This window comes from Rhincodon typus, chromosome 5 (genome assembly GCF_021869965.1).
Source record: "Rhincodon typus isolate 14 chromosome 5, sRhiTyp1.1, whole genome shotgun sequence".
NCBI lineage: Eukaryota > Metazoa > Chordata > Chondrichthyes > Orectolobiformes > Rhincodontidae > Rhincodon > Rhincodon typus.
This window is the reverse complement of record NC_063336.1, coordinates 85,691,157-85,717,831: the sequence shown is the minus strand read 5'-3', so window position 1 is coordinate 85,717,831 and position 26,675 is coordinate 85,691,157. Positions and strand designations below refer to the sequence as shown.

Genomic DNA, 26,675 nt, shown 5'->3' with positions numbered 1-26,675 from the left:
ATGCTAAATGGACTTCAAACAGGTTTAGCAACTCAAGACCTTCATGAGGTCATTTGTGCCATCATCAGCAGGAGAACTGTATTCCAACACAATCTTCAATGTCACGGCCTGGCATATCCCCCACTCTGCCACTACCATTAGGGCAGAGGTCAGCTTTGGTTCAATGAAGAGTGCGGGAAGGCATATCCGGAACACCACCAGGCATATCTGAAAATGAGGTGTCAACCTGCTGAAGCTATAAAACAGGAGTACTTATGTGGCAAACACTAAATGTTAGAGCTAAGCAATTTCACAATCAATGGAGAGGGTTTAAATTCTGTAGTTCTGCCAGATTTAGTTGTGAATAGTGGTGGACAATTAAATAGCTTATTGGAGGAGGCTACTCCACAAACATTCTATTTTCCACAATGAACAGGCCCAGCACCAAAGATAAGCCTTAAATATTCATAATATTTTCCAAATGCACTACCACCTAAAAGAAAAATGACAGCAGATACATATGTGAGTTCCCCTCTAAGCCATTTATCATTCTGACTTGAAATACTCTCTACTTACCTGGATGAATGCAGCCCCAACAACACTCAAGAACCTTGATGCTATCCTGAACAAACCAGCCCACTTGACTGGCACCTCATCCATAAACTCACTCCCTATATCACTGATACTCAGAAGCAGCAGTATGTACCATCTACATGAAGCACTGCAGAAATTCTCCAAGACTGCTGAGTTAACAATTTCCAAATGCACTACCACCTAAAAGGACTATGGCAGCAGGTACATGGGAACATCACCAGCTGCAAGTTCCCCTCTAAGCCATTTACCACCCCAACAAAGAAATACATCACTGTTTCTCCAGCATTGCTGGATCAAAATCTTGGAATTCACTCCTTAACACCACTATGGATTGCAGTAATTCCAGAAGGCAGTTCATCACCACCATCTCAAGAGCAACTAGCTGGTGGGCAATAATTGCTGGTCCAGCCAGCAATGCCCACATGTCGTGAATGCATGTAATAAAATCTGGAGCAAGATGATATCTTCAGCTTCCAGACCACCAATGCAAAATAAACACTTATTTGCAAATAACATGAGATTGGGTCGGAAGGTATAATGTGACGGATGCAAACGCGCAGTTGAAACGCGATGGCCTGAAACCCACAAAGGGCAAGTGGACTAGCAAACCTGACTCATTCTGGTAGGAAAGTGTAAAAACCCAGAAGGTTTCTGTATAATTTTAGCAGTTATGCAACACATTCTTTTGCAATACAGCCGTGTGGTTTGAGAAAGTTAGAGCAGATATCCGGTGGAAATCTGAGCCATAATAAGCGGTTATCGAATGCACCGTCGAGTCCACCGTGAGTCGAAGTCGGTACGGCGAGGAAAGCTGCCGACTTGGCTGATTTGATTGACACTCGCATGGCTCCGTAGGGTCGCGGCGGCAGACTGTTGACACTGGGCGGCACCCAGACGCGAGAGGGCGCACGCTCAGAGCGTACGCGTCACTCGGAAGGAGCCTGAACCGGAGGTATTGCCGAGGCGCGGGAGAGCGCGCGCACACGCATACGCCGGACGTGCTCGTAATTGGTGGAAGAGGGCGCGAGCTGGAGCCGAAGGGAGGCCACGAGCCTGGCGGATTCTAACGGCTGGATCGCGAGCCCGGGACTGAGTGACGTGGAGGCAGCAGCAGCAGCAGCATCAGCAGCGGCGGCGGCCGCCGCCAGCCCAGTCCCGGGGATCAGACCGGCTCGGGGGGTTTGGTGTTGATATACACTGACGAGCAGCTACCATTCCCGGGACACGGAGCCTGTGACACCCATCAGCAGTGCGGGCTGTCCGGTCGACCGAACGTCAACACTCTGCAAAACTTTCGCCGGCGGCAGGGGAGCCCCAGCCATGCCGAAGTCTCCGAGCGCCAACCTGAACTTCAGCCTCAGCCACGCGTGGGAGAGGTACCGGCAGTCAGAGCAGGAAGAGCAGGTGAGCTGGAGAGGAGGGGAGCCTGGCATCGGCTGTGTGAGGTGATATGAAGGCATTGGATGATGGACCCAAACTCTGGAGTGACCGAGGATAGTCTGGGATAGTAGGAACTGCAGTCTGGGAAGGGTAATGTGCAAGGCGGAGGGCGTCTGCCCTGGGCAGGGGGAGGATAATGTCCCTGGGCACAGGAAGCTTATTGCTGTTTTGTCATTGAAAAGATAGGTGAATGTCGCATTTTGTCTTGTGGGATGGTGAGCGTGCTTCTTTGTACTGAGAGATGGTGAGAGTCAAGAGAGACTCCTGAGGCAGCTGCTCCAAAGTGAGCTTGACTTTCATCCCAATCCATAGACTTGAGCTTGTATCCTAGGCAATTTGTACAGTACTAAGATGTGAATTACTACATATCCTATCTGTCAGATGAGCTATATCAAGGCTCCACCTCTTTCAGATGCAGGTTTAAATGATCCCATGGTGTTATTTATGTTGTGTTCCCCTGTATTATGATACTGATGAGGGATTATAAAATGCCACCAACAGTGTGAGTTCAATTCCTGTACTGGCTGAGGTCACCATGATGTTCCAACATCTTAACCTCAATCCATACCTGAAGCATGGTGGTCCTTGAATTAAAGTCACCACCAATCATGTCTCGTGAGAGAGTAGCCCTTTAGTTCACTGGGTCTACTGTGACTTTATTATTATTTTTAAAAAGTACTACCTTTGTAGGTGTCCTGAGTATGAGAAGAGACTGGTGACGAGCACAAAGGGGAATCTAAAAGCCTGTTATATTCATACGAGTAGAAAAAGGGTGATAAAAAGAAAAGAGTGGTTATTTTGGGACCAAAAGGAGATTTAGGCATGAAGGCAGTGAATGTGGCTGGGAAACTAAATTAATACTTTACATCTGCATTTATAAGGAAGAAGAATGCTGCCCAAGTCATGGTGAAAGATGAGAATTAGGACACTTAAAGGTTTAATATTGATGAGGAGGCCTTAGAAAGTCTGGTTGTGCCTAGCTTTGTTAAGGATAAGATTCATCCAAGATAGAATAAAAATTGTGGAGGTACTATTCATAATTTTCCAGTCTTTCTTTGATATGGGATGATGTCAGAGGACTGGGAAATTGCAGATCGCATACTTGTTCAAAAATGGGTGAGAAAGAAACTGAGCAACCATGGGCAAGTCAGTTGTTTCCATAAACTTCCATATCTCTGTGGTTGAAAGATTGGGGCAAAATTAATTGCCACTTGAATGTGAATTAATGATCAAAAGCCAGCTTGGATTTGTTAAGTGCAAATTTGAGTTTAATTAGCTTAGAGTTTTTGTTCAGGTAGGGTTGATAAGAGCAGTGTCATTGTGGCGAAAAGGTAAAAGTCTCTGTAGTCTTACCACATCAGTAGGCTGCTCTCCTACTAGAGATAAATGACTGTTACTTTAACCTGAGGGTTACCATACTTCAGGAGAGGTTGAAAGGGAGGGTGCTTTGTGGTAACCTCACCTGGTGCAGGAATTGAACCCATGCTGTTAGCATCACTCAGCATCACAAACCAGCCAATTGAGCTATGAGCTACCTGACCCTTCACTCCCTCAAACATGAATTCAAAAAATGTTTTGATAAAGTGCTACACAGCAGACATGGGAGCAAAGTTAGGCCTCCTGAAACAAAAGGGACAATAGCAACATGGATACTGTATGAGTAAAGAGTGCAAAGCAAGGAAATTATAATCAACATGTTCCAAACTTAGGTTTGGCCTCAACGGTACTATTGCATCATTCAATTTAGGAAGAACATGAAGTCATTGGAGAGGGTGCAGAAAAGATTCACAAAATTAGTTGTCAGGATGACGAACTTAATTACATGGATTAGAAAAGTTGGGACAGTTTTTCTTGGGGTAAAGAAATTTGAGAAGAGATTTGATAGAGACACGCAAAATCATGGTCTGGACAGTAGATGGAGGTGAAATTTTGCATTATTGGAAGGATTGAAAACCAGAGGATACACATTTAAGGAATTGGCAAAGAAACGGTGACAATGTGAGGAAGACCTCTGCTTGACAGAGTGGTGGAGGCAGATTCATTCAGACATTCAAAAGGAAGTTGGATGTGTAAAGGAAAAGTTTGCAGAGCTATAAGGAAGCGGGATGGAAGTGTCATTAGGTGAATTAACAACCACTAGTAAATCATCTGTATTCTCAAACTGATTAGTTTACATAGGAAGCCCTTTGAGAGTAAAGTCAGAAGTCCCACGACTCCGGGTTGTAATCCAACAGGTTTATTTGAAATCACAACCTTTTGGAGCACTGCTACTTTGGGTGAAGTGCAGCGCTCTGAAAGCTTGTGATTTCAAATAAACCTATTGGACTATAACCTGGTGTCATGGGACTTCTGACTTTGTTCACCCCAGTCCAACACTAGCACCTCCACGTCATGACAGACCTTCAAAGGTGAAGCAGGGGGGCTAAATCAAAATGGAGCTGGACTGAAGAGAATTTTTTATCCTGAAGTGCTTTTGTTTTCCCCTTCACCAGTCATCTGTGGTATTTATTTTCATCTATATCTATCACCAGTAAATTACTTGTTTTTTCCAATTGATTTAATTAATTTGCATGGAAAGCCCATTGAGGGCAATGCAAGTAATCAAAGGTGAGAAAGGGGAAGGGGGAGGGTGTTAAATCGAAGTGGAGTTGGAAGAGGTGAAATTATTAATAAGGTGGGTTTAAGTGTTGATTGCTGCAGGAAAAATAACTAACTTGACTGAGTACCAATAATATCCCTTGCTAGCAAACCAAAGGGTTTCATAAGGTTTAGTACTCAGGATTGAAGTATCTTACTCTTGATTTGTGAGCCAGCATACTGTGCCCCCTTACTGAGCTGCACTGGCTATTATACCAGCTTGATCTGTGAGTAGGTTTGATGGCTATGGTGTTTTGCAATGTGGACATGTTTCCTGCTGAAACCTTAGGGACCTACTCCCATCAATAGCACCAGGCACTCGACTGCCAATGTCTGAATGAATACATACCTGTCATTTTGAGCTGAAGCCTTGGCCTTCTGCCTCACTAGCTTATTGCCAGCTAGTTGGGTACCTGCCTGCTCTGGCCGACTGCAGCTCGTCATACAATCTGTCTAGGATCCATTGCATTTGAATGCCAGCCATGTGCCTATTTCTGGCACTTGTTGACACGTTCTTTCGGGGCACTCGTCATTTTATCTATTTATTAAGAAAAGTAACTCTTCTTTCTATCATCGTCCTTGTATTCTTTATCCCCTAAAAACATTTTTGCCTTTTTCTTTACCTCTTTATCTCCTGTTTCTTTTATGTCTTCTGCTTTTCCTTCTTCACAACAATTGAATTTCCTCACTGGCTTTTCTCCCTTTCCCAGACATTGCTGTAAATGCCATCAACCATTTCAAGGAACTTCTGTATTATACCTGGGTTGTTATTAGTAACCTTTTTGAAAATCAGAAGACTGTGCAGAATACCAGTTACAAGTGAGAAAGAAAGCCTGAAAAGGATGAACCTAATTATTCCATTGTAAATCCGGAATAAAAAAATGAAAATACTTCAATCATCAGGCCAGACATTATTTTGGGAAAAGAGATAACAGTGTGGAGCTGGAGGAACACAGCAGGCCAGGCAGCATCAGAGGAGCAGGAAAGTTGACGTTTCGGGCTGGGACCCTTTTTCAGAAATGGGGGATGGTTGGGGGGTGGTGAAGGGAGCTCAAATAAATAGGGAGAGGAGTGGTGGGGCTGGGGAAGGTAGGCGGAATGGTGATAGGTGAGTGCAGGTAGGGAGCGGTGGGGATTGGTCAGTGAGGTGGGAGGAGTGGATAGTTGGGAGAGAACATGGGCAGGTTGTATCAGGTCAAGGAGGCAGAGGTGAGAGGGATGGTTGGGGATGAGGCCGGGGTTGGGGAGATTTTGAAACTGGAAAATCGAGGCAGAATTTTTCAGATGGTGGGGTATCCTGCTATGTCACACAGAATTAGCTAGGAAGCATCTCTGCTATTAGCAGCAGCCCCATACTTAGAGAATCATTCATTGGTTGGATGTGAGACCGCTGCCTCTTAATCAAACCCGTTGGCGGGGAGCCATAAAATTCTGCCAGTAGTCTCTAATTGATGCAGATGAAGTAACTGGAAAATGCAAAGACAGATAACTTCTTTTGAGTACAGGGAGTTATCGGAATAATGCCACCATTCTGATATAGGAGTTGATTTAGCCTCTCACTGAAGAGGGAACAAAGCATAACTTTGACAAGTATTTGATCACTTGTACTTAGTAGACGTGAATCATGGAGTCTGTCTGTCTTCACTGACAGCTCGTTCTTGATATAAATTTAGGCTGAAAAGAATAAATCACTGTAAAATCTGAAATTATACAAGTAAATATAGATAATATTCTTTTGGATCCTATCCTGGTACATTTTCTTATTCCTCCTGTTGATTTGAACATATTTTCAGTTCAATTGGTGAAAGCAACAGGGATCACTTAATGTTTTTATTTTGTATCGTTAGTGTATATGCATTTAGTCTGTATACATTGTGTCTCCTCTTCCTCCCCCACTCTCAAAGGAAGTATAGAGCAGAAAAAGTATGTCTGAAAATATATACAGGTGATGGTGTTTAAATAGAGATGTAGAAATGTAGAAACAGGAGTGGGCCATTCAGCCCCTCAAATCTGCACCACCATTCAGTAAGATTATGGTTAATAGAGGCCTAACTCCATATGCCTGCCTTGGGCTCATACCCTTGTTTAATAAAAAAAAAGTTTGATTTAAATTTAATGATTGAATTAGCATTGACTGCTTTTTGAGGGGAAAAAAATTCCAAACCTCCACTACTCTTTGCCTATAGAAGTGCTTTCCAGCATCTCTCCTGAATGGCCTGGCCCTAATTCTTAGACTATGCCCCTTGGTTCTAGAATCTTCAACCAGTGGCAATGGTTTATCTATTTTAACCTGTCTTTTCTTGTATATACCAGTGAAAAAGGAGGACTGTTGGAAAAGGAATAATCAGCCATGGATAACTAAGGAGATAAAGGAGGGTATCAAATTAAAAGTTAATGCATACAAAGTGGTGAAGATTAGTGGCAAACTAGGCGATTGGGAAATCTTTAAAGGTCAAGCAAAAGCCACAAGAAAATCCTAATAAGAAAAGTAACAGATTGAGTAAACTAGCTCAAAATATAAAAACAAATAGCAAAAGTTTCTAAAAATGTGTAAAACAAAAGGGTGGCCAAGGTAAACATTTGTCCTTTAGAGGATGAGAAGAGGGATTTAATAATGGGAAATGAGGAAATGGCCAAGGCATTGAGCAGGTATTTTGTGTCGATCTTCACAGTGGAAGGCACAAATAACATGCCAATAATTGATGACAAAGAGGCTATTGTACATGAGGACCTAGCAACAATCATTATCACTGAAGTGGTAGTGTTGGGTAAGCTACCAGGGCTAAAGGTAGACAAGTTGCCTGGTCCTGATAGAATGCATCCCAGGGTACTAAAAGAGATGGCGGGGGAAATATGTGCTCATAATTTACTAAAATTCGCTGGACTCTGGGGTGGTTCCAGCAGTTTGGAAAACAGTAAATGTGATGCCAGTGTTTAAAAAGGGAGGTAAACAGGTAACTTTAGGCCCGTTAGCTTAACTTCTGTAGTGGGGAAAATGCTTGAATCTATATTCAAGACATCTGGATAGAAATTGTCCCATCGGGCAGATGCAGCATGGGTTCATGAAAGGTAGGTCATGTTTAACTTTTTACTAGAATTCTTTGAGGACAGTAGAAGTGCGGTGGACAATGGGGAACTGGTGGATGAGGTGTATCTAGATTTCCAGAAAGCATTCAACAAGGCGCCACACAAAAGGCTGCTGTGTAAGATAAAGGTGCACGGCACTACGGACAATGTATTAGCATGGATAGAAGATTGGTTAATGAACAGACAGCAAAGGGTTGGAATAAATGGGTGTTTTTTCTGGTTGGTGATCAGTGACTAGTGGTGTACCTCAGGGATCAGTGTTGGGTCCTCAATTGTTTACAATTTACATAAGATGTTTAAGAGTTGGGGACCAAGTGTAGTGTGTTAAAGTTTGCAGATGACACTAAGATCAGTGGTAGAGCAAAGTATGTCGAGGACACAAAGTCTGCGGAGGGATATAGATAGGTTAAGTAAGTGGGAAACGGTCTGGCAGATGTAATGCAATGTTGGTAAATGTGAGGTCATCCATTTTGGTAGGAATAACAGCAAAATAGACTTATTTAACTGGTGAAAAATTACAGCATGCTGTTATGCAGAGGGACCTGGATGTCCTTGAGCATGAATGACAAAACATTGGCTCGCAGTTGCAGCAGGTAATTAAGAAGGCAAATGGAATATTGTCCTTCATTGCTAGAGGGATGGAGTTTAAAATAGGAAAGTTGTGCTGCAGTTGTATAGGGTGCTGATGAGATCACACCTGGATGTACAGTTTTGGTCTCCTTACTTGAAAAAGGGCGTACTAGCAATGGAGGGAGTGCAGAGGAAGTTCACTAGGTTAATTTCAGAGTTGAGTGTTGGCTTATGAGGAGAGATTGCGTAGACTGGGACTATGCTGATTGGCATTTAGAAGTCTCTTGTGTGGACCTTCTTCAAAAGACTCTGGAAAGCCACATAAACAACATCCATTGACTTGTGTCTGTTCACCTCTTCAAAAACTGAGGTTTGTCAGGCATGACCCACCCTTCGCGAATCCATACTGCCTCTCCCTGATTAGCTGAAGTTTTTCAAGATGATCAGTTTACCCTATTCTTGATTATAGACAGCCATTTCCCCCACCACAGATGTTAGGATAACTGGTCAGTAATTCTTTGCTTTCTCTCTGGCACTCTTCTTAAAGATGGAGTGACATGAGGAAATTTCTAATCCAGAGGTACAACTCTTGAATCCCAAGAATTTTGAAAGATTATGGTTAGGGCATTGGCAATGTACTCTCCTACCTCCTTTAACACCTGTGAATGGAAAGTATCAGGTCCTGGGGATTTGCCACTCTTCAGTTTCGTTAATTTCTCCATTAGGACAATTTACTTAAACTAATTTTATTCAGATCCTGTCCCTGATCCTCTTAATTTCTTTGGGATTTTCGGCAAACTGTTCTGCTTTTCTGCTGTGAATACTGACGCAAAATAATCTTTTAACATGTCTACCATTTCCCCACGGTCATTGACAATATCCCACTCTCAGCCTTCAGTGGGCTGATAGTACACTTAATCAACCGTTATCCTTCTATGTAACTATAAAAATCTCTTAGTGTCTTTTGTGCCCCTTGCAAGTTTCCTTTCATAATCCTTTTTGGCCACTCTTTTATGCCACTTTGTGGCCCTTTGGTCTTTGTATTTGTCCAGTTCTGTGGGATCTGTACTGTTCTTTGTGTTTTTATTAGCCTGTTCTTTGAATTTTATGCTGTCCCCTACCCCCTCAGATGTCCATGGTTATTTTACTTTGTGCAATTGAGCTTTTCCTTCTCATGGTTACAACTACTTCTGAATAGCATTAAATGTTTCTTTAAACACCCTCCGCTGTTTCTTGGTTATTTTACCTATTAGCAGAGCTTCCCAGTTTATTGTGGGTAGTCTGCTTCACTTAAATCCAAAATTCTAGTATCCAATCTTTGCATATCTCTTACAAACGCTTAAAACTCAATTATGTTGTGATCACTATATGATATATGCTCCTGAACAACTAGATCGCTAATTAAATTAGGCCCATTGTTCATTAGTAGATCCAATGTTGTTGGTCCCCTTGTTGTTTTCTACACCTATTTCCATAGGAAACTGTCCTAGGCATGTTAGAAATTCACAACATTTCTGACAGGTGCTTACCTATTTCTCTCTGTCTGTGTTAAAATTAAAATCCTCTTCAATACTGTTCTACTTTTGCTGCATAGTTGCCTAATTTCAGCATCTTTTGCAATCTAGCACTCCTGAACCAACGTGAGCCCTCTGGCAATGGCTAGCAGAATGGGGTCAACCGCTTTACTGCATTGATGAAATATTGTTTCGCAAAGGATTGTAAACAGAGTGCCATTTTACTTAGCTATACATGGTGTTTTTCAACTGCTTACCTGAGACATAGCTATAAACTACAAAAGTGCTTAAAAGTGATCTCTCTCAACTGTTTGAATAGTTACCAACAATAGATAGGAAATCTCTATTCATGAAATCTACTTTCTTCTGATGCAGTCTCATTCTTATGAGAAAGGTGTGTCATCAAATAGTAACAGACATCTTTAAGAACTCAACATTTCACCAATTAGGATTCAAGCTGAAAAGTAAAGAGCTGTGCACAAAATAAATGTGTCCCTGTTGTTGTCTTCCATTGTTTCATTTAAATTAGATGGCAGAATGGCATTTCACTACAAAAACAAATTTGCTGGAAAAGCTCAGCAGGTCTGGCAGTGTCTGTGAAGCGAAAAAGAGTTAAAGTTTCGGATCCAGTGACCCTTCCTCAGAACTGACCCGAAACGTTAACTCTGTTTTTTCCTTTACAGATGCTGCCAGACCTGCTGAGATTTTCCAGCAACTTTGTTTTTGTTCCTGATTTACAGCATCCACAGTTCTTTCGGTTTTTATTTAGCATTTCACTACTGTTGATTTTCAAATAGAACTTATCAAGAGTATTTAAAGAAATTACATAGAACAGTTTGCTGACTATTCCTATTAAGATTTGAATCCGATAGAGTGGAAATTTACTTCATCCTATTGCAATCCTATAAACACTATGAAGGACTTTTCTATTCCAATCCTTCTCTATTTTTGTGAGATCATCTATAAGGTTTAGAAGAACAAATTGTAGCAGTCCATAATCAAGCCTCAGGCAATGCACTTTAATTTTGTGTTTTAATAATGCCTATGTTTTCTTGAAAGATATCATCTGTCACTATGGTTCCAGCAGTAGCTTATTATAGAACTGACAACAATCCCTCCCTATCCTTCCATCCAAACAATAATAAGCAAGTTCAAGAAATTGTCGGACATAAGATTCAAGCTTACAATGTTAAGACTAAGCAACTTTGTAATGTTTGACACAGGAGTCTCAGTTCATTTTTCTAGCCCACTGCTGCCTTTTCCTATCTTTGTAATATAATCCAACTCCAGTCCTACTTCACTCATCTATTAGAAACACCATCTTCCATGCTATTGTTACTTCCGTCCTTGCCTATTTCAATGCACTTTCAAATAGTCTCTTATCTTCTACTCTCCTTTTGAATTTAAGTAATCTACATTATGTTTTCAAGAAGAAGTTAGATGTAGTTCTTAGGGCTAAAGGGATCAAAGGATATAGGGAGAAAGCAGAAATGGGGCACTGAGTTGTAGGATCAACCATGATCAGTAAGCTCAAAGGGCCAAATAGCTGAGGGGCAATGTTTTCATATAGAGGGTGGTGCATGTATGGAATGAGCTGCCAGAAGAAGTGGTAAAGGCAGGTACAGTTACAACATTTAAAAGACATTTGGACGAGTACATGATTAGGAAAGGGTTAGAAGGAACGGGCCAAATGCAGGCACATGGGACTAGATTCCTTTAGGATATCTGGTCAGCATAGACAAGTTGGGCCGAGGGATCCGTTTCTGTGCTGTATGCCTTTCTGACTCTACTCCTCTTCCTTTGTTCTACTTTTCTGTGTGCTCGTCCTCACTGGTTTTTGGTCCCATTCACGCATTACCACTGAGCTCACTAAATGACATTGGCTTCAAGTTAAACAGTGTCTCGACTCTATGCTTGTTTTGAACTCTTTTTGAAATTGCCGCACCCTATTTCTGAAATGTGCTCCAACCCCATCAGCTTTTGAGATTTCTGCTTTGCTATTGTAGCCTTTAAAGCATCTGTAATTTTAATTGCTCCATAATTGGTGGTCTTAAAAGTCTGGAATCTTTCCCTGAATCTGCATGCCTCTCAATTCTTTCTTGTCCTTCTCTTTAAAATTTAATTCTTTTACCACACTTTAGGTGTTGTACCCTCATATCTCTATATGTAACTCAGTCTCAGTTATTTTGTTTGATAACATTCCTGTGAATCATTCTGGGATATTTTACTTCATTACAGTTGCTATATAACTACAAGTTTTTGTAGATATTTGCCTTATTTAATACAGTAACTTTAATAATGAACTTCTGAAATGATCAGGGAAACCTGTGATGCAAGAGGTTTGAAGAACACAAGGAACATTTAAATTTTAAAGTTGCACACTGGAACTCAACGGATGCTACTGATTGCAGTCACTAGAAATTAATCACGTAATGGCTGGCAAGTGGAATTTTCGTAGTGTAAGTAGTTAAAGCTGAGGGAGAAACACCCAGCAGATTTATAAGTAATTAATATCTTAGCCCAATAAAACTTCGTTATGCCTGGTGAGAACATTTTGAGCTTGCACACAGGATGATGTACTGATTTGAAAGATTGTCTGATTATCAGTAGATAATCAGTGTTTCTTGCAGATAAAGATTGTGGTGATCCACTCACTTTTTGTAAGGTTTTCTTGTACTGTTATTTCGACATTTTCCTTTTGTTGGTGCCTTCAAATAATCTAATTTTGGTTGCCAACATCTAGATTCAATCCCAGGATTGTTGGGGACAATGATTTCGTGGCCCTGGAGTGTACACAGATGTGAAAGAAATAACGGCAGTGGGAAATGAAAAGATTGGGCTTTAAATGCAGCAGGTGATTTGGAGAGGGGAAGAGGGTGTGGGAGGGCATGCAGGATGTGGTAGTTAAGGTTAGGACCTTAGTCAGGAAGCTGAGCAAGATACAATCTGTAAGCTCTTGACTGGAGGACTGGGACCTAGTAGCATAAGGGATAGTGTAGTTGGCAATGCCTTGATGTATTAAAGAGAATGCAGATATCAAGGTGTGATTTGTATGTGAGGGAGTATGGAAAGTAGTAATGCCTGAGACTCTAAAAGAATGATTGAGTGCCTGTTCTGTGACTGCTACAGTGCACCTGAGGAGATGTTGAAGTTTAAGAATTCTGCAGGAAAGTGAGGACTGGCGATAGTCTGGGATATAGAGTACTGTGATAAAGGCAAGGTGTCCCTAGTAGCACCGCAGAATGTCTTTGAGCAGTCTGCCTGTAGGGATTGAGGGCATGGTTATGTACTGATTGGAACTAGGATATAGTGGCAGTGATCCTTAAATTAGACAAGTAGATGAATGATTCCTCTGTCAGTAGGAGTGATAACCAGAGAACAGAAATTTATTGTAATTGGCAAAGCAACATGGAAAAAGCACTCAGCGTGTATAATCTAGAATGCTAAAAGGGTGGTCGAAGTACATTCAGCTTTCTACTGAAATTTACTGAATAAATTCTTAAAATATTCCAAGGTTTTGGGGAAGGAGCGTAACAGTGGGACTGACAGGATCACTCTTTTATAAAGAACTAGCAAAGGGGCTGGAAGAGCACCTGTATCATTCCATGATTTTGTAATGAGTTGGCACAGGAGAGTGACATGATATGATCATTTTAGTTGCAGCAATAAGCTTGGGGAAACTTAATGCTAGGCAAGGATCATGGCTGAAACTGGAATGTTGAAGTTGAAGTGTGGGAGAAGTAGGAGCCTATGAAGAGGCACTAAGATTATAAGACCAGGTATTGCAATTAACTTAGCCAGATAAATGTCACTGGGAATAGATGATAAATGTTTCTTGTTGGCTGAGTGGAGGGTGAAAAAGGATGCTGAAGATATTGAAAATGACAGGGAAGTAAATGAAATCCCCATTCTTTGGGCATTCACTAATTTGGAATGGTATTAATGTCTACAGAATCATTTTCACATTTTACACTGAGGTTGGTTTGAAGAGGTGAAAACATAGTCAAGTTTTTGTTTTATCATTTCCTGTTGGTATTATTTTTGAAAAGTTGCTTCCTGTCTCTTTGGCCACTGTCTTAACTAACTGTTTCTTCAAGTTTTTTCTCTTTCAATTATTAAGAAACCTATCGGAAGCTTGTGACTTGGGATAAGTTACTTTGTTTGTGTTAGGTCATCTTTCCTTCATGCCATAATTGAATGATGGCCCAAAACCTTATTGATAGAGTTAAATGAATATTTTTCTTTTCATTGGCATTACTTATACTAGAGAGTAACACTCAAGAATTAACAAATGTTTGGAGTACATGCAACAACTCCTACCACAAGTTTTCACAATAAAAGTACAAATTATGTAATCACTAAATGACGAGCTAAAAATAGCTTTAGTATTTAACTCTTTTACTGATGTGTTGAGAATTTTGTGTTGTGTATTTTAGTTTTGGGAACCTTATACATTCAATCCCACATGGAACTACTTAACAGCGCAATGCCTGGACAAATTCCTTTCGCTTGTAGAGGATGAATAATATATAAATGTGTATGAATATTTGTAGCTTTTAGTAAATGTAAGTTAACCACCTTATGGTCTCGACTGTTAAGCTTTAATTGGTTGTTAGCATAATTTTAAAAAAGTTAACCTATTTTTCTAATCAGTCTGTTCAAAAGTGTTATTAAATATCTCTGAAGCAGGTGGGATTTGAACTCTGGTCTCCCTGCCCTGAGTTATGGCAATATTACTGCCACAAATGCACACTTGAGATTATTCAGAAAGTGCTATCCAGTTACAGAATCATCTCTAACACTAGACATATGGTCTAAATTGTGCAAGCATAGCTTGGTTGACAGTGTCAGTATCCTGCCTATTGTGAATAATTGGAATGTTTTGTTTGATGCAAACCTCTAGTTGTTGGAATGTGATGCCAAAGCACTGGGCATTGTTCTTGTACAGAAATTCATGGAACACATCAGTCATATGCACACTAGGCTGAATGTCCTTTTGCCTTGACGTTAGCATCTGTATTGGAAAATGCCACCTGTGTGGCTACCACATAGTAGCAGTGTGAAATGGCGAGGTTCACCTGTTGCTAAAATTTTGTTGAATAATCCCAAGTATGCTATGAATGACACAACCAATTTAAGTTTATCAGTCAGGGTCACAATGCTACTTACTGATGCCTGCTGGAAGCTAGATATAGAACATAGAACATAACAGCGCAGTACAGGCCCTTCGGCCCTCGATGTTGCGCCGACCTGTGAAACCAATCTGAAGCCCATCGAACCTAAACTATTCCATTATCATCCATATGTTTATCCAATGACCATTTAAATGCCCTTAAAGTTGGCGAGTCTACTACTTTTGCAGGCAGGGCATTCCACGCCCTTACTACTCTCTGAGTAAAGAACCTACCTCTGACATCTGTCCTATGTCTATCACCACTCAATTTAAAGCTATGTCCCCTCGTGCTAGCCATCACCTTCCGAGGAAAAAGGCTCCCACTGTCCACCCTATCTAATCCTCTGATCGTCCTGTATGTCTCTATTAAGTCAGCTCTTAACCTTCTTCTCTGTAACGAAAACAGCCTCAAGTCCCTCAGCCTTTCCTCATAAGACCTTTCTTCCATACCAGGCAACATCCTGGTAAATCTCCTCTGCACATCCTTTCCAATACTTCCACATCCTTCCTATAATGCGGTGACCAGAACTGTACGCAATACTCCAAGTGCGGCTGCACCAGAGTTTTGTGCAGCTGCAACATGACCTCATGGCTCCGAAACTCAATCCCTCCATCAATAAAACCTAACATACCGTACGCCTTCTTAACAACGCTATCAACCTGGGTGGCAACTTTCAGTGATGTATGCATATGGACACCGAGATCTCTGTGCTCATCCACACTACCAAGAATCTTACCATTAGCCCAGTATTCTGTATTCCTGTTACTCCTTCCAAAGTGAATCACGTCACACTTTTCCGCATTAAACTCTATTTGCCACCTCTCAGCCCAGCTCTGCAGCTTATCTATCTCCCTCTGTAACCTGCAACATCCTTCCGCACTATCCAAAACTCCACTGACTTTGGTGTCATCCGCAAATTTACTAACCCATCCTTCTACGTCCTCATCCAGGTCATTTATAAAAATAACAAACAGCAGTGGCCCCAAAACAGATCCGTGAGGTACACCGCTAGTAACTGAACTCCAGGATGAACATTTCCCATCAACCACCACCCTCTGTCTTCTTACAGCTAGCCAATTTCTGATCCAAACTGCTAAATCACCCTCAATCCCATGCCTCCGTATTTTCTGCAATAGCCTACCATGGGGAACCTTATCAAACGCTTTACTGAAATCCATAGACACCACATCAACCGCTTTACCCTCATCCACCTGTTTGGTCACCTTCTCAAAGAACTCAAGGTTTGTGAGGCACAACCTACCCTTCACAAAACCGTGTTGACTATCCCTAATCAAATTATTCCTTTCTAGATGATTATAAATCCTACCTCTTATAATCCTTTCCAACACTTTACCCACAACCAAAGTAAGGCTCACTGGTCTATAATTACCAGGGTTGTCTCTACTCCCCTTCTTGAACAAGGGGACAACAGTTGCTAGTCTCCAGTCTTCTGGCACTATTCCTGAAGACAATGACGACATAAAGATCAAAGCCAAAGGCTCTGCAATCTCCTCCCTAGCTTCCCAGAGAATCCTAGGATAAATCCCATCCGGCTCAGGGGACTTATCTATTTTCACACCTTCCAGAATTGCTAACACCTCCTCCTTATGAACCTCAATCCTGTCTAGTCTAATAGCCTGTATCTCCATATTCTCCTCGACAACATTGTCTTTTTCCTGTGTGAATACTGACGAAAAATATTCATTTAGTGCCTCTCCTATCTCTTCGGACTCCACGCACAACTTCCCACTACTGCTCTTGACCGGCCCTAATCTTACTCTAGTCATTCTTTTATTCCTGACATACCTATAGAAAGCTTTAGGGTTTTCCTTGATCCTACCTGCTAAAGACTTCTCATGTCCCCTCCTGGCTCTTCTTAGCTCTCTCTTTAGGTCCCTCCTGGCTAACTTGTAACTCTCAAGCGCCCTAACTGAGCCTTCACGCCTCATTTCTACACAAACCTCCTTCTTCCTCTTGACAGGAGATTCAACTTCTTTAGTAAACTACGGTTCCCTCGCTCGACCACTTCCTCCCTGCCTGACAGGTACATACTTCTCAAGGACACGCAGTAGCTGTTCCTTGAACAAGCTCCACATTTCAATTGTGCCCAGCCCCTGCAGTTTCCTTCTCCATCCTGTGCGTCCTAAATCTTGCCTAATCGCCTCATAATTGCCTTTCCCCCAGCTATAACTCTTGCCTTGCGGTATATACCTATCCCTTTCCATCGCTAAAGTAAACGTAACCGAATTGTGGTCACTATCACCAAAGTGCTCACCTCCCTCCAAATCTAACACCTGGCCTGGTTCATTACCCAGTACCAAATCCAATGTGGCCTCGCTTCTTGTTGGCCTATCTACATACTGTGTCAGGAAACCCTCCTGCACACATTGGACAAAAACTGACCCATCTAAAGTACTTGAACTATAGCGTTTCCAGTCAATATTTGGAAAGTTAAAGTCTCCCATAACAACTACCCTGTTACTTTCGCTCCTATCCAGAATCATCTTTGCAATCTTTTCCTCTACATCTCTGGAACTTTTCGGAGGCCTATAGAAAATTCCCAACAGGGTGACCTCTCCTTTCCTGTTTCTCACCTCAGCCCATACTACCTCAGTAGGCGAGTCCTCATCAAACGTCCTTTCTGCCACCGTAATTCTGTCCTTGACTAACAATGCCACACCTCCCCCTCTTTTACCACCTTCCCTGATCTTACTGAAACATCTAAACCCCGGAACCTGCAACAACCATTCCTGTCCCTGCTCTAACCATGTCTCCGAAATGGCCACAACATCGAAGTCCCAGGTACCAACCCATGCTGCAAGTTTACCCACCTTATTCCGGATGCTCCTGGCATTGAAGTAGACACACTTCAAACCACCTTCTGGCCTGCCGGTACACTCCTGCGACCTTGAAACCTTATTTATGACCTCATTACTCTCAACCTCCTGTACACTGGAGCTACAATTCAGGTTCCCATCCCCCTGCTGAATTAGTTTAAACCCTCCTGAAGAGCATTAGCAAATTTCCCGCCCAGGATATTGGTACCCCTCTGGTTCAGGTGTAGACCATCCCGTTTGTAGAGGTCCCACCTACCCCAGAATGAGCCCCAATTATCCAGGTATCTGAATCCCTCCCTCCTGCACCATCCCTGTAGCCACGTGTTCAACTGCTCTCTCTCCCTATTCCTCGCCTCGCTAGCACGTGGCACGGGTAACAAACCAGAGATAACAACTCTGTTTGTTCTAGCTCTAAGCTTCCACCCTAGCTCCTTGAATTTCTGCCTTGCATCCCCATTCCTTTTCCTACCTATGTCGTTGGTGCCTATGTGGACCACGACTTGGGGCTGTTCCCCCTCCCCCTTAAGGATCCCAAAAACACGATCCGAGACATCACGGACCCTTGCACCTGGGAGGCAACATACCAACCGCGAGTCTCTCTCGTTCCCACAGAATCTCCTATCTGTCCCCCTAATGATGGAGTCCCCAATGACTAATGCTCTCCTCCTCTCCCCCCCTGTCCCTTCTGAGCAACAGGGACAGACTCTGTGCCAGAGACCTGTACCCCATGGCTTACCCCTGGTAAGTCGTCCCCCCCAACAGTATCCAAAACGGTATACTTGTTTTTGAGGGGAACGGCCACAGGGGATCCCTGCACTATCTGCCTGTTCCCTTTCCGTCCCCTGACTGTAATCCATCTACTTTTTTGCTGTACCTGAGGTGTGACTACCTCCCTGTAACTCCTCTCAATTACCCCCTCAGCCTCCCGAATGATCCGAAGTTCATCCAGCTCCAGTTCCCTAACGCGGTTCCCGAGGAGCTGGAGTTGGGTGCACTGCCCGCAGATGAAGTCAGTGGGAACACTAGTGGTGACCCTTACCTCCCACGTTCTACAGGAGGAGCATACAACTGCCCTAACATCCATTCCTACTGTTCTGAATTCCCAAACAGACTATTTAAAAAAAATAACTAGTAGCCTTACCAAATCAGCGCTCAGAACCTTTTTTTTTGGTTAGAGGAGGAGGATGGGTGGGAGACACTACCTAGGTAGTGTTTCGGGTAAAGCAACCGCCCAAATATATTACCTCACTTGTGTGACTCCATTTTTGGAGTGAGTGAGGTAAGACTTTTATCATCGAAAAGCTTACCTTCCTAGGCTGCCCTCGCGCTTCCTCCTGGACTCCCGCCGCTGAAACAACTGATATTTATATCCAGGGATCTGTGCTCTGTAGGAATAATGAATTTATTCGGGTATTGCTTTTTTGAATTAACAGCGTCCTGGTGCATTCTCCATAGCAAAACTTGCAACATAATGTCTAATGTTAGAAGTGATTCCTTATTGAGTAGCACTTGCTGAATAATCCAAGTGTACCAGAAACTGCGCTAGCAACCAATACTGAGCAGGTTATTGCTGAGCAGGTGCTGCTTGATAGCACTGTTGATGACATCTTCCATCGCTTTACTGATCGACTGCAGAAATTCACCGAAGATCCTCAGACAGTACCTTGCAAACCCATGACCATTTCCATCTAGAAGAACGAGGGCAGCAGATGTGATATGACGCCACCTTCAAGTTCCCCTCCAAGCCACTCACCATCCTGACTTGGAGATATATCGTGTTCCTGCACTGTCACTGGGTCAAAATCCTGGAATTCCCTCCCTAATGGCATTGTGGGTCAACCCACAGCAGGTGGACTGCAGTGGTTCAAGAAGGCAGCTCATCACCACCTTCTCAAGGGCAACTGGCAACGGGCAATAAATACTGGCCAGCCAGCGATGCCTACATCCCACAAAATGAATATATTAAAAAAAAAAAATCTGCCTGGCCAACCATTTGATGTCTTTTTTCTTGTGCTGTATAAATTATGGTGTCTTTTGAAATTTGGTATTCTTGCAACTGTTCTGATGAATGAAAGTTGAAAAACTTCAACATTCATTTTGTTTAAACCAGTACTTAATTTCTTTGCTACCAAGTGTGTACTGATTACAGCTTCAGTTAATTTATTTGTCCAAGCGACTTCTACCGATCTTACAACAGTTTCCTTAATGTTGACGTTTCCTGTGGAGTAATTTGGTGAACAGCTGGAATGGGTTAGATATCCGTTCATCTATTATCCTTCACAGCCACTGGTCACTGTGGAAGATGGTGGTAAAGTGGTATTGTGACTAGATCACTAACTAGTAGACAAGAGACCCAGGTTCATGTTCTGGGCACATGAGTGTGAATCCAAATACGATGCATGGTGAAATTTGAATTAAGTTAATAAATCTTGAATTTAATTCTAAATGGTGGCCACAAAACTATTCTTGATTGTTGTGAAGCCCACCTGATTCACTGTGTCCTTTAGGGAAGGAAAATCTGCCAGCCTCACCTGATCAGGTCTCCAAGCAATTTCGGATCCACAGCAATGTGATTCTGAAATATCCTTTGAAATGGCTTAGTAAGCCATTCAGTTGTATCTAAATGTTACAAAATCTAATAAAAGAAATGAAAATGGATGGACTAAGGCACTGGAAACAAAAATGATACAACAGTTTTGTTGACCTTGCAAAGTCCTCCTTACCAAATTTGGGATTTGTAGCTGAGAGACTTGTCCCAAAGATTAATCAAGCTGAGATAACAAGGTGTAGAGCTGGATGAACACAGCAGGCCAAGCAGCATCAGAGGAGCAGGAAAGCTGACGTTTTGGGTCTGGACCCTTCTTCAGAAGATCTGTGCTTCAGAACTAACTAGGCCCCAAGCCAAGCTGTTCCAATACAGTTACAAGATGACCTGTGGAAATTGCCCAGATGTCCTATTCACAGAAAGTAGGGCAAATCCAACCTGGCCAAATACTGCACCATCTGTCTACTGTTACTTGTCAGTAGAGATTGTTGAGAAGTGTTATCAAGTAGCGCTTGCTTGCTAACACTGATGCTGTGAGACCCATTCAGCTCTTGACCTCATTGCAGCCTTGTTCCAAGCGTGGACAAAAGAAACTAACGCTTGAGGTGAGTTGAGAGTGACTGTCCTTGATATTGAAGCAGCATTTTATTGAGTATGACATCATGGAACCCTTAAAAAGTGAAGTCAATGGAAATAGAAAGGAAAGCTTTCATAATTAGCCATTTTTAGTGCAAAGGAAGATGGTTGTTGCAGAAGGTCAATTATCTCGGCCACAGGACATCACTGCACGAATTTCTCAGGGTAGTGTCCACGGCCCAATTAACTTCAGCTGCTTCGTGTCTGATCATCTTTCCACCAGAAGGTCAGAAATAAGAATGTTCACTGATTAACAAATGGCTAACATTGTACAGTCCTCAGGTACAGAAGCAGTCCATGTCCAAATGCAGCAAGACCTGGACACCACTTGTACGTGGGGTAATGAGTGATAAGTAACATCATGCCGCTTGTGTCAAGCATTGACACTCCCAAACAAGAGATAATCCAGCCATTGACCTTTATCGTTCAATGGCATTGCCATTGTTGAATCCACTGCTATTAACCTCTTGGGGATTATCGTTGATCCAGTATATTGTCTGTGCAATCATATACATACTGTGGCTAAAAGAGTAGTCAGATGCTGTGAATTTTACAGTGAGGGACTTGCCTTCTGACTCCTCCAAAGCGTGTCCATGTCTACGAAGCACAAGTCGGGAGTGTGATGGAATACTCTCCACTTACCTGGATGTGTGCAGTTCCAATAATACTCAAGATGTTTGACACCACTTAGGAAACAATAATAACTTGATTGACACTTCATTCACTACCTTAAACATCCACTTCCTTCACCACTGGCACATGGTGGCACCTACAAGGTGCACTGCAGCAACTCACCAACTCTCCTTCGACAACACCTTCCAAAACTGTAACCTGTATCATCTGGAAGATAAGAGCAGCAAATATATCAGTGCACCGCCACCTGCAAGCTCCCCTCCAAGCCCCACACCATCTAATCTTGTAAATATATTGTCATTTACTTACTGTCACTGTGTCAAAATCTTGGAACTCCCTCTAATAACACTGCATACACCACACCATGTGAGCTGCAGCAGTTCTAGAAGGCTCACCATCACCTCATTAGAGGACAGTTAAGCGTGGACAATAAATGCTGGTCTAACCAGCAATTCCTAAGTCTTGTGAATGAATTAAAAGAAAATAACATTTAAGGAAATGAACAAAATTCATTATTTCTGGAAAGAATCGTACTCGGTCCCATGTGAAAAATTTGCCGGTTACTCTCCTTTCTTACCTTCGCTCAAGCCATTCTACCACTTAATCTCTGCAGTCCAGTTCAACCGATTTTGTAATAATCCAATTCTTAAACATTATTCCAGATTTTGCAGTTAGTGATGAGCGAATGGCACTTGCCATTTGTTAAGCTTATAGTTCCCCATAAACTTTTCATAGGCCTTCCTTTCGAGTGGCGAAGTATGGTCGTGATGTGTCTGAAACAGATCTTCCTCGCCTTCTATAAGTATTTGATAACATATATGAGCAGGGGAAACGACTTTTCTCCTTAACAAATCATATTGAAGTATCCTGACTAAGTCAGTATCTAAACAAGGAAGTGTAAATGTAGATTATATAATTCCCTGTCAAATCATGTAAATAAAGTGAAGAGAAGGAAAGGAAGTTTAGATTGAGAAGTAAGCTACCAAAGATAATACAGAAAAAAGAATTATTTTGAAATCCTCCAACAAAGATCAAAATCAGAAGGATAAGAATCTACGTGATTGAAATATAACAAAATTACCTTAACTGATAGTTTTATTTTGAGTGTTGTATGTTGGTAGCTACAGAGGAGAGTATTAAAAATAATAAAACAAACAACAAAATTCTGAAACCTATGGAAATACAGTTAAATAAGTGGTCTGTGTACAGCCGTACTTTGAAAAGGAATGATTAGTAATGCCCAGGTTAGCAATGGATTGAACAATTGCATGTTAAACTAGTTGGCCTTGTCTGATTCAAGATGAGTTGTGGGGAAAGTCTGATGCAACACTTGGGGAAACAGCTTTTTCATTACTGTTTCTAACTATAGGTTTGTGTGCATTAAAGATTAAAAATTTAGTATTTGGGTATGTGCTGAACTGTGGATGAGTGAGATGTCAGATTTTTGGGCTGTAATAGATAATTACCATGTATGACTACATTCCTGTCTCTGATCACAGTGATAATTATGGATCATGTGGAAGGATGTCTGCCCTTATGATGGAATGGGGATCTCTAGTGAAAAATGATCTACAAAAAGAAAGAACCAGAAGATCAGCACACAATCTTGACAATTTTGGCCTCTTTCAGTCTGTAGTTCAAGGAAGCAACTTATGCACCATTTTAAATTTTAAAAATCAAAATATTTCTTTAAGGTTTGCAGTAGATGCAGTATACTTTAGCGCACTGGAGCTACCGCTACATGACACATGATACTTATTTATTTTCTGCTGTTGATTGTGTGAATTATTCAATGTATTACTTACGTAGTAATTCCACTGTATCAGCTGTAAACTTGTATGTTCCACATTTTACCATGTGTTCAGAATATAAAGTATATTTGTTTTTTTAAATGTGCTGCATGTCATAGCTAAGTTCTTATTTTTGTGCTAGTGGTCTTTTGTGCTGTGGACAACACTTTTTCTTTAAATGTATAGTATATAAAATAGTCATAATGAATGCCATATCTTAATTGGACCCTCATTGGTTTCTTGTTTGCAAGATGTGAGCAGTTTTTGCTATTTTTTGAGGGTCACCAGTTGTTCAAGTTTGAGTTCAATCTTAATAATGGATTATTGACTGTCAATGTAATTTAGATTGCATTTCCAGAATAGTCCACATCAAGTTGATGTAGTTTTCTATTAAGAGATGCAGTTACCATTTAAAATGAACAGGTTGGAGATGCTGAAATGAAATAGTTTAGGTTCTGCAGAGAAAAGGTTTTTGTTAAAGATTTCATTTCAAATCTCTGGATTTATTCAGTAAGTGTTTTTCTATTTTGGTTTATTTGAAATCAGCTTCTGTTACGACCAAGGCCTGAATTGAAGTAAGGTTTACAGTCAAATGATGTTCCAAGTACAGGAGAAAAATAGAGAAAATGATAGTGGATTAAAATAAGACATTAATCATTAGATTGGGGTCTTTGTTATCAGGATTCAAAATTTTTAGTCAGTTGTAAAGGCCATGTCATTCACCCACAGAAATTGCTGGAGAAACTCTAAGTCTGATAGCATCTGTGGAGAGGTCCGAATGTCACCAGACCTGAAACGTTAACTTTGTGTACTCTCCATAGATGCTGCCAGACCTGCTGAGTTTCTCTGGCAATTTCTATTTTTATTTGTTTACCAGTATCCCCAGTTCTTTATTTTATTTCTGACAGTCAGTCTTGTTCTGTAATCACCTACAGAGAAGAATGTGAAGAATCTCTTAAGTAGTTTGATTATATTACCTCATTTGTTTGTTTCTCAAGCAGGGTCATGCCCAATTTTTGTTGTACAGACCTGGTGCTGTAATTTGGCTATGATGGGGAGAAAAACCCACTTCCCAATTTCTCATGATGTGCCATGGCTGAAAACCAATGAGCTGTTGTCTTCGATAACATCTGGGGGGAAATCTGCTTATTTTAGGCATAGTATCAACTTGAACTGTTTTTTGCTGTATTGTTTATAGCACACAAAATAGAGAAAAACTAAAAGCATGTAGTCTTATAATTACCGTGGTGCTAAAGTCTGATATTAAATTTAATTTGGATAAACGCCACTTCTTGCATCAAACTGATTTGTCTTTTGTCTTAACAGTTTGGTTGATGCTTTATACTTTATCCTTTTTACATTTATTTGACACAGTCTGCCCTTGATTAGTGAAAGATTCCTTGATCTGCAATGGCAATATTGATAATGTTGAATCCCTTGTATAAGCACTAATGCATATGTGAAAAATGAAGCACACTGATGTTTGCTTCAGGCCCAACACCTGGCCAAGATAATGTATATCTTGAAACTAAGACATAACAAGTAATTGTTCCAACAGCTGTGGAAATCATTTTATTCAGGTTGTTGCTGCTAACTAAAATTAAATTTTTGAGTTAAAACAATTCAAGTTTTAAATGTTGTAACATTTTAAAGTTAGCTCCTAAACCAGTAAAAGCATTTTAATCGTATATAACAATGTGTTAAGAACTATTCAGTTTGTTTCAGAAGAAAATATTCCCTTTTAATTCAAAGCTCAAACGAATATTGTATTTTTAACCTGTTTAAAGCAATGGATGACATGAGATTTTCATAGCCATTTACTTAGAGGAAAATTGGTAGTCCTGTAGACAGCTGGTAAGCATAATTCCTTGGAAGTGAGTGAAATGTTCCTCATCAGTGATTTTGCAAGTTAATCAGGAATGACTCATGCTCATGTGAAGTAAGTGGATGTTTGGGCGGATGATTCATTCTAAATATATGCTTCTGTAAAGTATTGTTATAAGTAACTGCTGTTCATTCTAATAGGATCTCAAACATTAGTAGAAAATTAAAGTGTCAACTGCTTACTATTACTACTTTCTTAAAGATGCACATGTTACCAAGTGTGGGTATCATAGAATCATCGAATCATACAGCACGATTACAGACCGTTTGGTCCACCTCATCTGCGCCGACCAGACATCCCAGTCTGATCTAGTCCCTTTTGCCAGCATCTGGCCAATAACTGCCTAATCACTTCCTATTCGTGTATCCATCCAGATGCTTTTTAAATATTTTAATTGTACCTGCCTCCACCACTTTATCTGACAGCTCATTTTCATGCATGCGCCACCCTCTGCGTGAAAAAGTTACCCCTCAGGTCTATTTTAAACCTTTCCCCGTCACCTTAAACCTATGCCCTCTAGTTTAGGACTCCCCTCCCCACCCTAGGAAAAAGACCTTGGCTATTCATCTTATTCATGCCTCTCATGATTTTGTAAACCTCTATAACCTCGGGCCCCAAAGATCCAGGGGAGAAAGCCCCAGCCTATTTATTCGCTCACTTTAACTCAAACCCTCCAGTCCCTGCAATATCCTTGTAAATCTTCTCTGCAACCTCTTAAGCTTAACAACATCCTTCCTATAAGAAGGGTGACCAGAATTGTATGTAGTATTTCAGGTTTGGCAGGGAATTGAGCAATACCTTTTTCGGAACAGTGAATGCTGTTGGTATAAACGAACTTACTTTAGTGAGAAACAAAAACAAAATTGCTGGAGAGGCTCAGCAGGTCTGGCAGCATCTGCAAAGGGAAAAACAGAGTTAACGTTTCTGGTCTGGTGACCCTTCCTCAGAACAGTGGACCCGAAACGTTTACACTGTTTTTTTCCTTCACAGATGTTGCCAGATCTGCTGAGCCTCTCCAGCAATTTTGTTTTTGTTCCTGATTTACAGCATCTGCAGTTCTTTCAGTTTTTAATTTAGTGAGTCTGAATATTCTGAAAAATTCTAGATTAGTGATTGTAGATCCTAACAGCAAACTAGCATTAATAAATTTAACTCAGAGATAGTAAGAATTGCCGATGCTGGAGTCAGAGGTAAGTGTGGAGCTGGAGGAGCACAGCGGGCCAGGCAGCGTCAGAGGAGCCGGAAAGTTGACGTTTCGGGTCGGGACCCTTTTTCAGAAAAATGAAGAAATTTCTGAAGAAGGGTCCCAACCTGAAACATCAACTTTCCTGCTCCTCTGATACTGCCTGGCCTG

General features: G+C 41.4%; 1 protein-coding gene across 1 annotated transcript in view; it reads left to right on the top strand.

Moving 5' to 3' along the window:
- Window positions 1-1,473: 1,473 nt before the first annotated feature.
- Window positions 1,474-26,675, top strand: part of lyst (lysosomal trafficking regulator) — a 327,516-nt gene continuing 302,314 nt past the window's right edge. Inside the window, exon 1 of the mRNA XM_048597088.1 lies at window positions 1,474-1,977. Coding sequence (XP_048453045.1) covers window positions 1,894-1,977 — 84 coding nt within the window. The 5' untranslated portion in view covers window positions 1,474-1,893. The remainder of the gene's footprint in view (window positions 1,978-26,675) is intronic.